The sequence below is a fragment of the Scyliorhinus torazame genome, chromosome 2 (genome assembly GCF_047496885.1).
Source record: "Scyliorhinus torazame isolate Kashiwa2021f chromosome 2, sScyTor2.1, whole genome shotgun sequence".
NCBI classification, from domain to species: Eukaryota; Metazoa; Chordata; class Chondrichthyes; order Carcharhiniformes; family Scyliorhinidae; genus Scyliorhinus; species Scyliorhinus torazame.
This window is the reverse complement of record NC_092708.1, coordinates 134460053-134472971: the sequence shown is the minus strand read 5'-3', so window position 1 is coordinate 134472971 and position 12919 is coordinate 134460053. Positions and strand designations below refer to the sequence as shown.

The 12919-nt window shown below is 41.6% G+C and overlaps 1 protein-coding gene across 2 annotated transcripts in view; it reads left to right on the top strand.

The window, feature by feature from the left end:
* Positions 1–12919, top strand: part of cwc22 (CWC22 spliceosome associated protein homolog) — a 149315-nt gene that overhangs the window by 72259 nt on the left and 64137 nt on the right. For both annotated transcript variants that reach the window (XM_072477461.1, XM_072477472.1), the window contains 4 exons: positions 5018–5153; positions 5236–5442; positions 6676–6738; positions 7080–7190. In XM_072477461.1, coding sequence (XP_072333562.1) covers positions 5018–5153; positions 5236–5442; positions 6676–6738; positions 7080–7190 — 517 coding nt within the window. The remainder of the gene's footprint in view (positions 1–5017; positions 5154–5235; positions 5443–6675; positions 6739–7079; positions 7191–12919) is intronic.

Sequence of the window (12919 nt, the reverse complement as noted above, 5' to 3'; positions counted from 1 at the left end):
ATTCTTGATTAATCTAGAAGTGTAAGTAGTTCTTCGGAAATCTGCCATCCTTAACCTGGTCTGGTCTGGCCTGGCCTGGACTTCAGAACCATAGCAATGTGATTCACTCTTAAATGCCCTCTGAAATGGCCTAAAACACTATTCAGTTCAAGGACAACTTGGGATGGGCAACATATGCTGACCTTGTTACTGATGCCCACATCCCATGAAATAATTTTTAAAGCCAGCAAAAATTATACATTTTTTTAAATGGAGAATATTTTCCAAATCTACACTTGCTGAGAATTTGTTGATGAATCAGAAGCTAGAAATGCAAACACTTCAATTGACCATTAAATATATTGTTAAATTTTGATCCCAACTTCAGACGTCCAAATCGAACCCTTGTCCATACCTTTGTATGCTCAACTCCTTTATGTTTCCACTTCCAGATGTTTACATTACCTTATCTGGTACTTAAATCCTCACCCATAGCTACCCTGCCTCCACGCTTTCCAATATGCATCTCACTGGCCTTTCAGCCTCCTTCCTACCTAAACTGCCTGAGTGAGTGCAAGTTCAGCAACATTTGAGAAGCTCAACACCATACAGGATAAAGCAGCCTGTTGGATTGCCGCCCCACCACCATATTCATTTCTTTCACCATTGGTGCATCATGGCTGCAGTATGAACTATTTACCAGATGCTCCGCAGAAACCCATTGAAGCTACTTTGGCGACATCTCCCAAACCTGTGACCTTTATCACCTAGTAGGACAAGTACACGAGGTGCATGAGTCCCTTTCCCAAGTTACACCTTCCTGACTTGGAACCTAAATCATCATTCCTACATTGAAGCTCGGTCACAATCCTGGAATTCTCAACCAAGCAGCACAGTTGTAAGTATTTTCACATCACTTGGACTGCAGCAGTTCAAAAAGTAGCTCACCCTCACATTTGCAAATGCAATTGGGCAGGGACAATAAATGATGATGAGAATTCTGCCTTCATCCTTCGAATAACAAAATGATTCATCCTCCCATTTCAATGTCCCCTCAAATTTTCATTAGGATCCTGACTTGATGGCTTAATTTACAAATTGTTCGTTGCCTTGTTGCACTTGACCACTTTCACCGTTTCCAGTTCCACCTCAACTTCCCTACTTTTTACTGTATTCTTCTGCTCCACTGGTGGCAGCCGAGCTGTCTGCATTGTCAAGCCTCTTCATGCTGTGTTTACTGCACTTTCAGTAACTTCTCAGTAGATCTCCAGATCAAACATGTGGCTACTCATTGTTCTTCCGACACCGCTTCATGTTTAATTTTCACATTTGGCTATGTCAAAATTGCTATACAAATGCAGATTGCAAAGACGTGATCAGTTTTCTTTGTGTATCTTGATGGGCATATATTTGCTGTAAATAAGCAATACTTTTGCTACTTGTTTTTTAACCCATAAACAAAGTGCTTTTTTTTTTTTTGCATCCCATTTTGGCCATTCATGTCATTTTAATGTGGACATACCTCTTCAATTTTTTTATTTTAAAAAAAATATATTTTTTTAAATGTTTTTTATTGGATTTTTGAACAAAGTATATTTGCCGTTATGTACACCGGATATGATATATCTATATAAGTAGGCATCTGTTTGTGCCGGAGAGACAATTCCAGAGGGCAATCCTCGAATGGGTCTGGTGCCGGTGTTGTCCCTTGCTTCTCCTGGACGGATTTCGCCGCCGTTGTCTTCTCGTGCACACTACCGCTTCAGCTGGCCCTCCCGTCCTCCGCCTGTATTCTCCTTTTTCTCTGTTCCTGTGGATGTCAAGTTAGTTAACGTCCCGTTCCCCCCCCCCCTCCCTGGCTCCCCCCCTCCCTGGCTCCCCCCCCTTCCCTGGCTCTCCCCTCCCTGGCTCCCCCCCCCCCCCCCCCCCCCCCCCCATACCTCCTCAATGAAAGTACTTCTGGGGAGTGGTGCACATGGGTGTGTCACCTGAATGTGCGTGAACATGTTGAAAGGGTGGGATCATGACATCACAGACAGGTGTGGCACACAAGTACTAAAATTGACCTGTGGTTGTGCAGAGAGTGCATCTTCCTTATTGTAAAACATCAAGCTTTTGGAAGCAAGATAGGCACGGTTCTGGAACTATTTAAAGGGCCACTTATCAAGCTCTGGTTTTTGCCTTGCTTGTGTGAGGGAAAAGTTGTTAGAAGCACCATTGTGATTTACTGGAGACGTTTGAAGTTTCTGCTGGCTACAGAAAATATGATATGAGGACTTTGTAAAATGAGCAGGGGCAGGCAAAGGAGGAGGCAGAGGGGAGGAGCTATCAATGGAAGGCCCTTTCCTAATGAGCTCTTCTGGGTGCACTACGTCTACCAAGCAATGTTTCAAAAACAGTAGCCCAGGACGCCTTCTTTATGGAGGTAGTGGTAGATACGTATCACCTGTTTAACAAAGACCAGGCACCTCAACCATGGATAAAGACGACCCTCCCAGTGACTGTGAAGAACACTGATGCACTTTTTTCTTGACAAGTGGTTCCTTCCAGCCAAGGGCTGTCAAAGTGAGTAAAGTATCTAATTCCGAAGTAGCCAGGAGCTGTGAGTGTTTCAGGAGGAGAGTGAGTTCTTCCTGGTGACCTTGAGGAGCGGAGGCCTGGATAGGATAAAAGGGTATGTAGGTGTGTCAGGATAGTGGCCTTCCTGATGATGCAGGGCACCATCAATTGCTTGCAGGTGGTTTTGTCACGTCAATGAGTGATAACACAAAGTGCAACATTCAGTCTGAGTCTGCCATTGGTGCGCAACCACGTGAGAAAATAATCTTGAACACCCACCATCCTGACAACAGTATCAAAGCTTTTATCCTCCCAACATTCTTCAATTCCCTCTGTTTTGGGATCTCCTAAGACACACAGCAAGATAGCTGCTCTGTGACAAGGGCAGCCCCCTCCACAAATGACTTGGCATATGACCCCCATCTCACCACGCAAGGTCAGGGATTCTTCAGCAAGCATTCGGGAGCCGCAAATAACCACCGTGAAGCTATCTATCGGTCTCTTAAAGCAGAGATTTTGCTGCTTGCATCACTCCGTAGAGAGGCTATCTAAAGTCCAAACCCGAGAGGCCTCCATGTTTAGTGTAAGTTGCTGTTCTCTCTGCAATCTCACCACTATCTCCTGGAATCCAGAAACTACCTTGGTAGGGAGAGGAAGGGAGAAGATTACTTAAACTGAATGGAATGTTTGGAATTCATATTTCCAAGAAATATGTTTTTTTTTAAGTGAATGGACTTTGAATTACTTGGACACTTCTTTAGGAACTGACTTTTTTTAAAGAAAAAAGTTATAAGTTCACAATGGACTGAACAAGTTGACTTTTCCAAGAAGTCAAATGATTTCAGCTAAATGATAGAGTAAGGCACCCTGGGAAATGAGAGGTATTTGTTTACTTGAGGTTTAATTGCTTGAGGAGAAAAACTGCTGATCAGAGGGATAGAATCATAGAATTTACAGTGCAGAAGAAGGTCATTCAGCCCATTGAGTCTGCACCGGCCCTTGAAAAGAGCACCCCACTTAAGCCCACACCTCCACCCTATCCCCGTAACCCCACATAACCTTTTTGAACATTGAGGGCAATTTTATTATGGCCAATCCACCTAACCTGCCCATCTTTGGACTGGGAGGAAACCGGAGCACCCAGAGGAAACCTACGCAGCCACGCGGAGAATGTGCAGACCCGCACCGACAGTGACCCAAGCCGGGAATCGAACCTGGGACCCTGGAGCTGAGAAGCAACAGTGCTAACCACTGTGCTACCGTGCTGCCCCTGATGAGGCAGAGGCCCTGATAATTTTACTGGAAACCACCTGACTGGCGGGAGTTTCAGTTTTGAACTTGTGATTTGGACTCGGATTTGAGACTAAAATGAAAGGGGAAGTTTGTGCAACTCGTTCTCTCTCTGCATGTCCTGAATTCCAGTGTCCAGCTGGAGATTCCCATCTCCCTATAGCTCCTCCGTATTTGGAAACCTGAGAAGCAGAGCCAAGAGAGAGATCCAAGGATATAGATCCAGTTCAGTTCTCCTTCTCACTAAAGCTCCTTCAGAAAGAACTTCAAGACAACTACTGTGACCAGAGTTCTGTCTTCACCTGCAAGGATACCAGATAGCACAGGGCTAAATAGCTGGCTTTTAAAGCAGACCCAGGCAGACCAGCAGCGTGGGTTCAATTCCCGTGCCAGCCTCCCTGGACAGGTGCCGGAATGTGGCGACTGGGGGCTTTTCACAGTAACTGCATTTGAACCCTACTTGTGACAATAAGCGATTTTCATTTCATTTCATTTTTTTCATCAAAACTCTTCTGACTTCTTTCTCATGAGGTTTTCCTATTGGCCAGAAGGTGCTATTCCCTTAAACACCAACTTCTGCAGAGACCCTATTTGTTTTGTCCTTGGTGTGTATGTGCTGGGATTTAAAGGGGTATGGAGTTACATTTCCAGATTACAGATTATATGTTTGCAACTTGTTTTTAAAAAGCCATTTTGTTTTATAATAATATTGAAAGAAGTGTGGTTAAAATCTCTTTTATCCTGGGCCAAACAATAGTGTGAGTAAACAATTAGCCATTTTAGTGAGTGAACTAAACATTTACACTTGTGGTGTGACCTGTGGAATAGTGGAGCTAGAGAAGCTACATACTCTTCTCCTTCCAGCCATAACAGGAACATGATGGCCTGCATAACAAGGCTTTGCTTCGATTGAAAGTAACTTCTCAACCCCCCCCCCCCCCCCCCCCCCCCCCCCAAACATGAATCTATCATCTCCTTACATGACCACCAGTTCAGAGCCCACATCACAAAATCTCTTTGGCCAATGTCACTGAATAAAGTTTCACACCAAAAACCTTCACAAAATAACTTCAGCAATATATCAAGAGTATTAAAAAAACTTGTGCATCCCCTTAGGATTTGAAATAGGACAATGCTAGATTTAAAAGTTATGCACCAAACAAATTCTTGTTTTTTGCTTCTGAATTAGGCCCATGAAGTGCTTTCTTTGGAAATGCTTACATTACTGCTGGAGCGGCCCACAGATGACAGTGTTGAAGTGTCAATTGCTTTTCTGAAGGAGTGTGGAATGAAGCTGACGGATGTTTCTCCTAGAGGCATTAATGGTAACTGTATAGCTGAACTCCAGCAGTTCAACATAATTAACTCCAATTTTGCTTCTTACTCAACTTGTGATTTTTGTTGCAGCAATATTTGAACGTCTTCGTAATATCCTTCATGAATCTCAGATTGATAAGCGTGTCCAGTACATGATTGAAGTAATGTTTGCAATTCGAAAAGATGGATTTAAGGATCACCCAATCATACCTGAAGGCCTTGATCTTGTTGAGGAAGAGGATCAATTTACTCACATGCTTCCTTTGGAAGATGAATATAATCCTGAAGATGTGCTCAGTATGTATTTGAATAAAGAGATCCATAATCTATCAACAGCTGAAAATAAACTATATTGTGTACTTATAAGATTTTTTATGCAAGTGTGCAGATCCTTTGCTTTTGATTTTCTCCTGTTCAGTTTTACACAGTGGAGATTCCGTGTAGTATACAGAATAACTTCTTGGAACAGTGTAGTGATTACACTAGAGTATATTGCAAACTAATACATATTGATTCCTTCAAAACTGCCAAAAGCACACATGGACCCAAATCTTCTGATGGAATTTGTGATGACTATTCAGATGTACACGGCTGTTGTACATCAGGACCTGGAGGAAGTCCCAACCTGCAGACTAAGAATGTCAAACATCCAACAGACCGAGCGTCCATGGATGCTTCTAACACTGGCCCCACATTGTAGATTTGGACAAGATACTCTGCCCAGAAATTTACTCCAGAGTACTCTAGCTGTTAATAACCTCCACCCACCACTCCCACCCCTCCAGCTGTGTCCACATCTAATCTGTTGGGTAAATAAAAATCAATGCACTCAGACCTAATGCCCTTACCATTTATTTCATTTGATGTACTTTATGATTTCATGTCAAGACTTTTCCATATAGCCTTATAGTAACTGAAGGTTATACAAACTCATCAGTTAAAAGATTTTGAAAGATTAAAGCTTTTTTTGAGTGCTTCGGAACTTCAACAATTTCACCATAACACTACAATCCTGCTGAACTTAAGGGGGCATTCCTTGTTCTGCTGACATCAAAGTGGGTGTGGCCTCTGCATTTTTGTAGCTTGCCACAGCCCCTCGCCACGACTGATTTCTCCACCTGTTCGGTGGCGGCGGAATTCTCTGGCCTGTCCAGTAGCGCATCCCCGCACACAGGTTTCCCGGCGGCATTGGGTGGCTTCAGCGAGAATTCCCATTTAAAGCGGCGGGAGCAGAAAATCCTGCCTTCAGCAAATGGCACTAAGAAATGTGCAGCCGGAAGACCGTAGAATCCTGCCCACTGTCTTTGTAGATGGCTGCATCCTGTAACAATGTCTCTTAAGCTCCAGCGCAAAAGGTGACTGCCACAGTTTTAATTGTGGCAAGCGCCACAGCCTCAGGTGACCTGATGATCTGGTTCATTATTTAACCATTTGACATTTCTTAAGCATCATTGCAATAACTTTACTTTTTGTATTGTTTGAAAACATATTAGATGAATTTTCATGATGATAAACTCTTATCTAATATAGATGTCTTCAAGATGGATTCTGACTTCCTTGACAATGAACAGAAGTACAAAGATCTAAAAAGAGGTGAGATTTGCCATGATTTCATGAAAGACTGAAATTTAACTATACAGTAGAAGCTATTCCTTATTGGCTTTTAATAAGACTATGTGTGAGGAGTGCAAGTATAAAAGCTTTAGTTCATTTTTATCCAGCCATTTCTTGAATTCTCACCAGATACCAGATCAAGATTTACTCTTACTTTCTATATGCCATATACTTGTTCCTTACATATTGATCATCAGTTTCTTGAATGATACATTGTTTAAACTTAATAAGCACTACTGGAATAATGATTCAAACTTGTTATAAAGTAGCATTGCTGGTCATCACAAACTTAATGGTTATTATAAATGTCTTCAACACAGAAATCCTTGATGAAGGTAGCAGTGACTCTGGGTCTGGCGATGAAGAAGATGGTGGTGATGATGCTGGTGATAGTGATGATGACAATGATGAGGATGGTGATGAGGAAGAAGGTAAGTGATTTTTCATTCTTGCTTAATTTCAACATTGCAGATTTTGAACTTCATTTATTAAGAACCCTGCTGATAAATGTGAGGGTATCCCAAAACCCAGAAGGGTAACTTGGAACACCAGTTCTTAGTGGTATGTATTTTTAATTTGGTATAACGTGAGAAAAGATTTGCAAGCCAGTGAGGATCAGTCCAGCCTGGAACCAAGCAGTAAAGAATATTTATTAACTTTAAAGAAAGTACGCAAAAAGAAACACTACAATAGTACATTTAACTACAATAATAGCTATACACACGCACCATTTCTCATAAAGTTGACCCTTGTTCCCAACTATCTATGTTTCCTGAAATCTGAGAAATGCCCCTCTTTCCAAACAACATTGAATATCATATAACATTGTGAGCTAAATGCAGCATATAGTTACCACCCACAAGTTATTCTCCAGGTTTGGGAAGACGGCCTTCAGTTCAGTGTAGCAGTTCTGCTCACAAGAGTTTTTTTGAACAGCAACTTGGGAGAGCCTACTTTCTCCAGCTGGGTGTGGCTATGATGGCTGCATCCCTCTGGATGCACTCAGCTATCCTATGGTTATGCTGTTCTTTCCCTTTGATATTATGTTATTTTAATAACACCTCGGACCAGGTTTTTAGCATAAGGGTGCAAATTATATTCTTCTCTCTCCACTTTGAACTCAATCTTCTGTGGTTCGAACACCTATTTCTATATATCGTTGTTTTCCCCTCGTCACTTGAGTAAAGACTTATTTTGCAACTGCTACTCTAATTTGTATCTCAAAAGCACCCCTTCAGATAGCTACACTCATCAGTTCCCCTTTTATCCAGTTTCTTTACTTCATTCCATCACAATTTCAGTTTTAATCTTTTACTGAATTCTTGAATCTTCTTTTATCTCCAGTATCTTAACATATTGCACAAATATTATATTGCTATTACAGTAAAGTGATAACTTTGAAAAATAGGTTAAGCATGATTTCATGGGTTGAGTTTTGGGATCTAAAGATATCGCAAGGATCTTTATTAATAGTTATGCAGTACTTATGAATTCAGATTTTAAGGAACCATCTTAAAATATTGTTCTTGTCAGACAAAGATTATTTTGTCATGTCTTTTAAGTTGTTTTTCAAAACGTTGGTGTCACTGGGAAGGCTCCATCTTATTGCCCATATCTAGTAGCTTTGGGAAATAATTTTCGGCCTTTCCTTTGAATTGCTTCCGATGTTTGCAAATGGCATTCCCAAATTCGTTTGAATTTAGATTGGGAATTCCAAGATATTAACCCAGCACAGATGAAGAAAAAGAGGAAAATAAATGCTTGCACCTATATAGTGACTTTTAGTATGTCCCAAAATGCTTTGCAGCCAAATAAATGCTTTGGATGTGGAGCCACTGTTGTAATTTAGGAAACAATATGTCTTAATTTGAATGCTGTGCCACCTGGAACTGGTGGTTGCTGCCCATGCCCTTCTCATCGATAGTGACAGCAGGATTTAAGATTTTGTCGACATGTGTCCTTGGCATCTACTTTCTCCATTTGCTTCCTTTTAGTGATGATATCTCAAGGAACAGGGTCAATTTCCTCTCATTTACTGGTAACACTCAGCTTGACCTCTCAAACCCTTCCTTTGACCCTTCATCCAATTTTGTCAAACTGCTCATCTCACATTGCACCTTGGATGAGCCACAAATTGTTCCAGTTAATTATAGGCAATGCTTCATGTTGATATTTCACAAACTTACTACTTTTTTCTTTTGATCAATTCCTGGGACCCTTTTTTTAAGAACTGGAAATTCAGTAACTTAATATATAATATTCTAACCTATTGTCAAACCTGTTTAAAATGGAAATTTTACCCAGATTGCAACATTGCCCAGTTTATTATATAACAGTTCTTTTACCTTTTGTGCTTATGAAATCATGTTTATCTTCTGTTAGCTAACAACTCGTCTTAACTCTTCTAATCTTATTTTCTAGTTCCACTAGTTTTTGATTCTTTTTCTAAAATTGATAGCCATGCTTAGTATGCCCTTTTTAGTCTCAGTTTCATTTTCTTTATCCAAGTAACTTTTGTTATAACACATTGAGATTTTTGGTCTTTTAGCTGGCAAAACATTTTAATTCATTTAAATTTATGGAGAAGGCAGGTTTCTGGGAATCTATTTTAGATTCAGTAAAGTGGGGGTTGAAATTATGTTTCTCGCATAACACGTGATCATAGAACAACCGGATTAATTGAAACATCCAAGCTATCTTTTGCACACAACCCTAGAATGGCTTAATTTATTCGAGCTTCATGGTTAGTGGCTGCCAGGAGTCCATGCTAAAGAGGGCAGTAGTCAGATTGTTTGGAAGCTTGTATGACCAATTGCCAACTGCAAAGTGATATTGAAAATTTGGAGCTGAAGTCTTTTGCTACCTCTCTGCAGGGTGTGATGAATGCAAGATTTTAGATATATTGGATCATAAACATTTGGGAATTTAAGGGTTAAAAGTTGAGATTAGTGTGTGTTTGACTGAAGTAATCATCCTTTTAAAAATAATCTTGTTTTGCAACACCAGAAAGCTTATAGGAGGCAGAGGTGAAATTGACCAGAGCATAAAGCTTGGGCTTAATGCACTGTTGTTTGACTAGGGGGAGTACCTGGGGAGTTGATTCGCTTTCAGCTTGGGGAGATGTTGTCATTGCTAAATGGCGCTAAAGCATTCAGACATTTTGAGAAAGTATTTTTTAGTTGAGTTCTGATCTGGCTACCCTTTCGACCACAAGAAAGGCTCTCGCAGGAGGATAGTAAAAAAAGACTAGTAGCGTTTAAAGCCATGGAAGCCTGACACAGAACAAGAGGGAGACTGAAAAAAACGAGTTGAAACAGCTTTTGGAAGACATCCAGCCAGAGTCTGCAGGGTTTCTAACAGGAGCCAAATCTATTTTGGAAAGCAATTATAACTCTGGGCCATTGGGATGTAGAATGGATTGAGAGCCGTATGTTTTTTTTTCTTGTTTAATTTGGAATAGAGATAGTAATTAAGGGCATTACTGTATTGAGTAGTATTGTTTAAGGGGTAATTGTAAGCTATTTTCCGGTGTGATGTTAAAGGGTGTTAATAATAAAGTTTTGTTTTAAAATACCAAATTCCTCTTTCCTTGGTGGATTTGTTTATTGTTACGTGTACTGAGGTACAGTGAAAAGTATTTTTCTGCGAGCAGCTCAAACAGATCATTTAGTACATGAAAAGAAAATACATAATGGGGCAACACAAGGTACACAATGTAAATACCTAGACACCGGCATCGGTTGAAACATACACGAGTGTAGTATTAATCAGTTCATAGATACATAGAAGTAGGAACAAGAGGAGGCCTTGTGGCCCTTCGAGCCTGCTCCGCCATTCATCATGATTATGGCTGATCATCCAACTCAATAGCCTAATCCTGCTTTCTCCCCATAGCCTTTGACCCCATTCTCCCCAAGTGCTATATCTAGCCGCCTCTTGAATATATTCAATGTTTTAGCATCAACTACTTCCTGTGGTAATGAATTCCACAGGCTCACCACTCTTTGGGTGAAGAAATATCTCCTCATCTCTGTCTGAAATGATTTACCCTGAATCCTCAAACTGTGACCCCTGGCTCTGGACACATCCATCATTGGTAACATCTACCCTGTCTAGTCCCATTAGAATTTTATAAGTCTCTATGAGATCCCCCCCCCCCCCTCATTCTTCTGAACTCCAGCGAGAACAATCCCAACCTAGTAAATCTCTCCTCATATGACAGTCCTGCCATCCCTGGTATCAGTCTGCTAAACCTTCGCTGCACTCCCTCGAGAGCAAGGACATCCTTCCTCAGAGAAGGTGACCAAAACTGTACACAATACTCCAGGTGTGGCCTCACCAAGGCCCTGTATAAATTGCATCAACACATCCCTGCTTCTATACTTGAAACCTCAATGAAGGCCAACATACCATTAGCCTTCTTTACCGCCTGCTGCACTTGCATGCTTACCTTCAGCGACTGGTGCACAAGGACACCCAGGTCCCACTGCACACTCCCCTCTCCCAATTTACAACCATGAGGTAGTAATCTGCCTTCCTGCTTTTGCTTCCAAAGTGAATAACCTCGCACTTGTCCAAATTATACTGCATCTGCCATTGATTTGCCCACTCGCCCAAGATCATGCTGTAGGATCCCTGCATCCTCGTCACAGTTCACCCTCCCACCCAACTTGGTATCATCTGTAAACTGTGATGTTACATTTTGTTCCCTCATCCAAATCATTAATATATATTGTAAATAGTTGGGGTCCCAGCACCGATTTCTCCCCCCAATCCCATGCACTTTAATCTCTTATGCGGGACTTTGTCAAATGCCTTCTGAAAGTCCAAATATACCGCATCGGCTGGCTCCCCCTTGTCAACTGTACCAGTTACATCTTCAAAGAATTCCAACAGATTTGTCAAGCATGATTTACCCTTTATTAATCCATGCTGGCTCTAACTGATCCTGCCACTGCTTTCTAAATGTTCCACTATAAAGTCCTTGATAATGGATTCAAGAATTTTCCCCACTTCCGATGTTAGGCTTACTGGTCTATAATGCCCTGTTTTCTCTCTACCTCCCTATTTGAACATTGGAGTGATATGAGCTACTCTTCAATCTGCAGGGACAGTTCCAGAGTCTATGGAATTCCGGAAGATGACCGCCAATGCATCCACTATTTCCCGAGCCACCTCCTTAAGCACTCTGGGATGCAGATTCTGAGGCCCTGGGGATTTATCCGCCTTCATCCCATCAATGTTCCCGGCACCATTTCTCTACAAATGTTGATCGCCCTCAGTTCTTCCCTTTCACTAAACTTTTTTCTCCAACATTTCTGGTATCTGATTTGTGTCCTCTTTTGTGAATACAGAACCCAAGTATGTATTCAATTGCTCAGCCATTTCTTTGTCCCTTATTATGCATTCCTGTATTTATGTCTGAAGGGGGCCTACATTTCTCTTTACCAATCTCTTTCTCTTCACATATCTATAGAAATATGCGAGGGTCGTTTTGGAGTCTAGGCGGGGATGAAGCTGTTTTTGAATCTGTTTGTGCATGTTCTCAGACTTTTTTATCTCCTGCCCGATGGAAGAAGTTGGAAGAGTGAATAAGCCTGGTGGGAGGGGTCTTTGATTATGCTGCCCGCATTCCCAAGGCAGCGGGAGGTGTAGATGGAGTCAATGAATGGGAGGCGGGTTTGTGTGATGGACTGCGCAGTGTTCGCGACTCTCTGAAGTTTCTTGCGGACTTGGGCCGAGCAGTTGCCATACCAGGCTGAGATGCAGCCAAATAGCATGCTTTCTATGGTGCACTTGTAAAAGTTGGTAAGAGTCAGTGTGAGGATGCCGAATTTCCTTAGTTTTCTGAGGAAGTATAGGCGCTGTTGTGCTTTCTTGGTGGTCACGTCGACGTGGGTAGAACAGAACAGATTTTTGGTGATGTGCACGTCTAGGAATTTGAAGCTGTCAACCATCTCCAACTCTGCCCTGTTGATGCAGACAGGGGTGTGTACAGTACTTTGTATCCTGAAGTCAATGACTAGCTCTTTAATTTTGTTGGCATTGAGGGAGAGATTGTTGTTGTTACACCAGTCCACTAGGTTCTCTATCTCCCTCCTGTATTCTGACTTGTCGTTATTCGAGATCCGTCCCACTATGGTCATCTTGTCAGCAAACT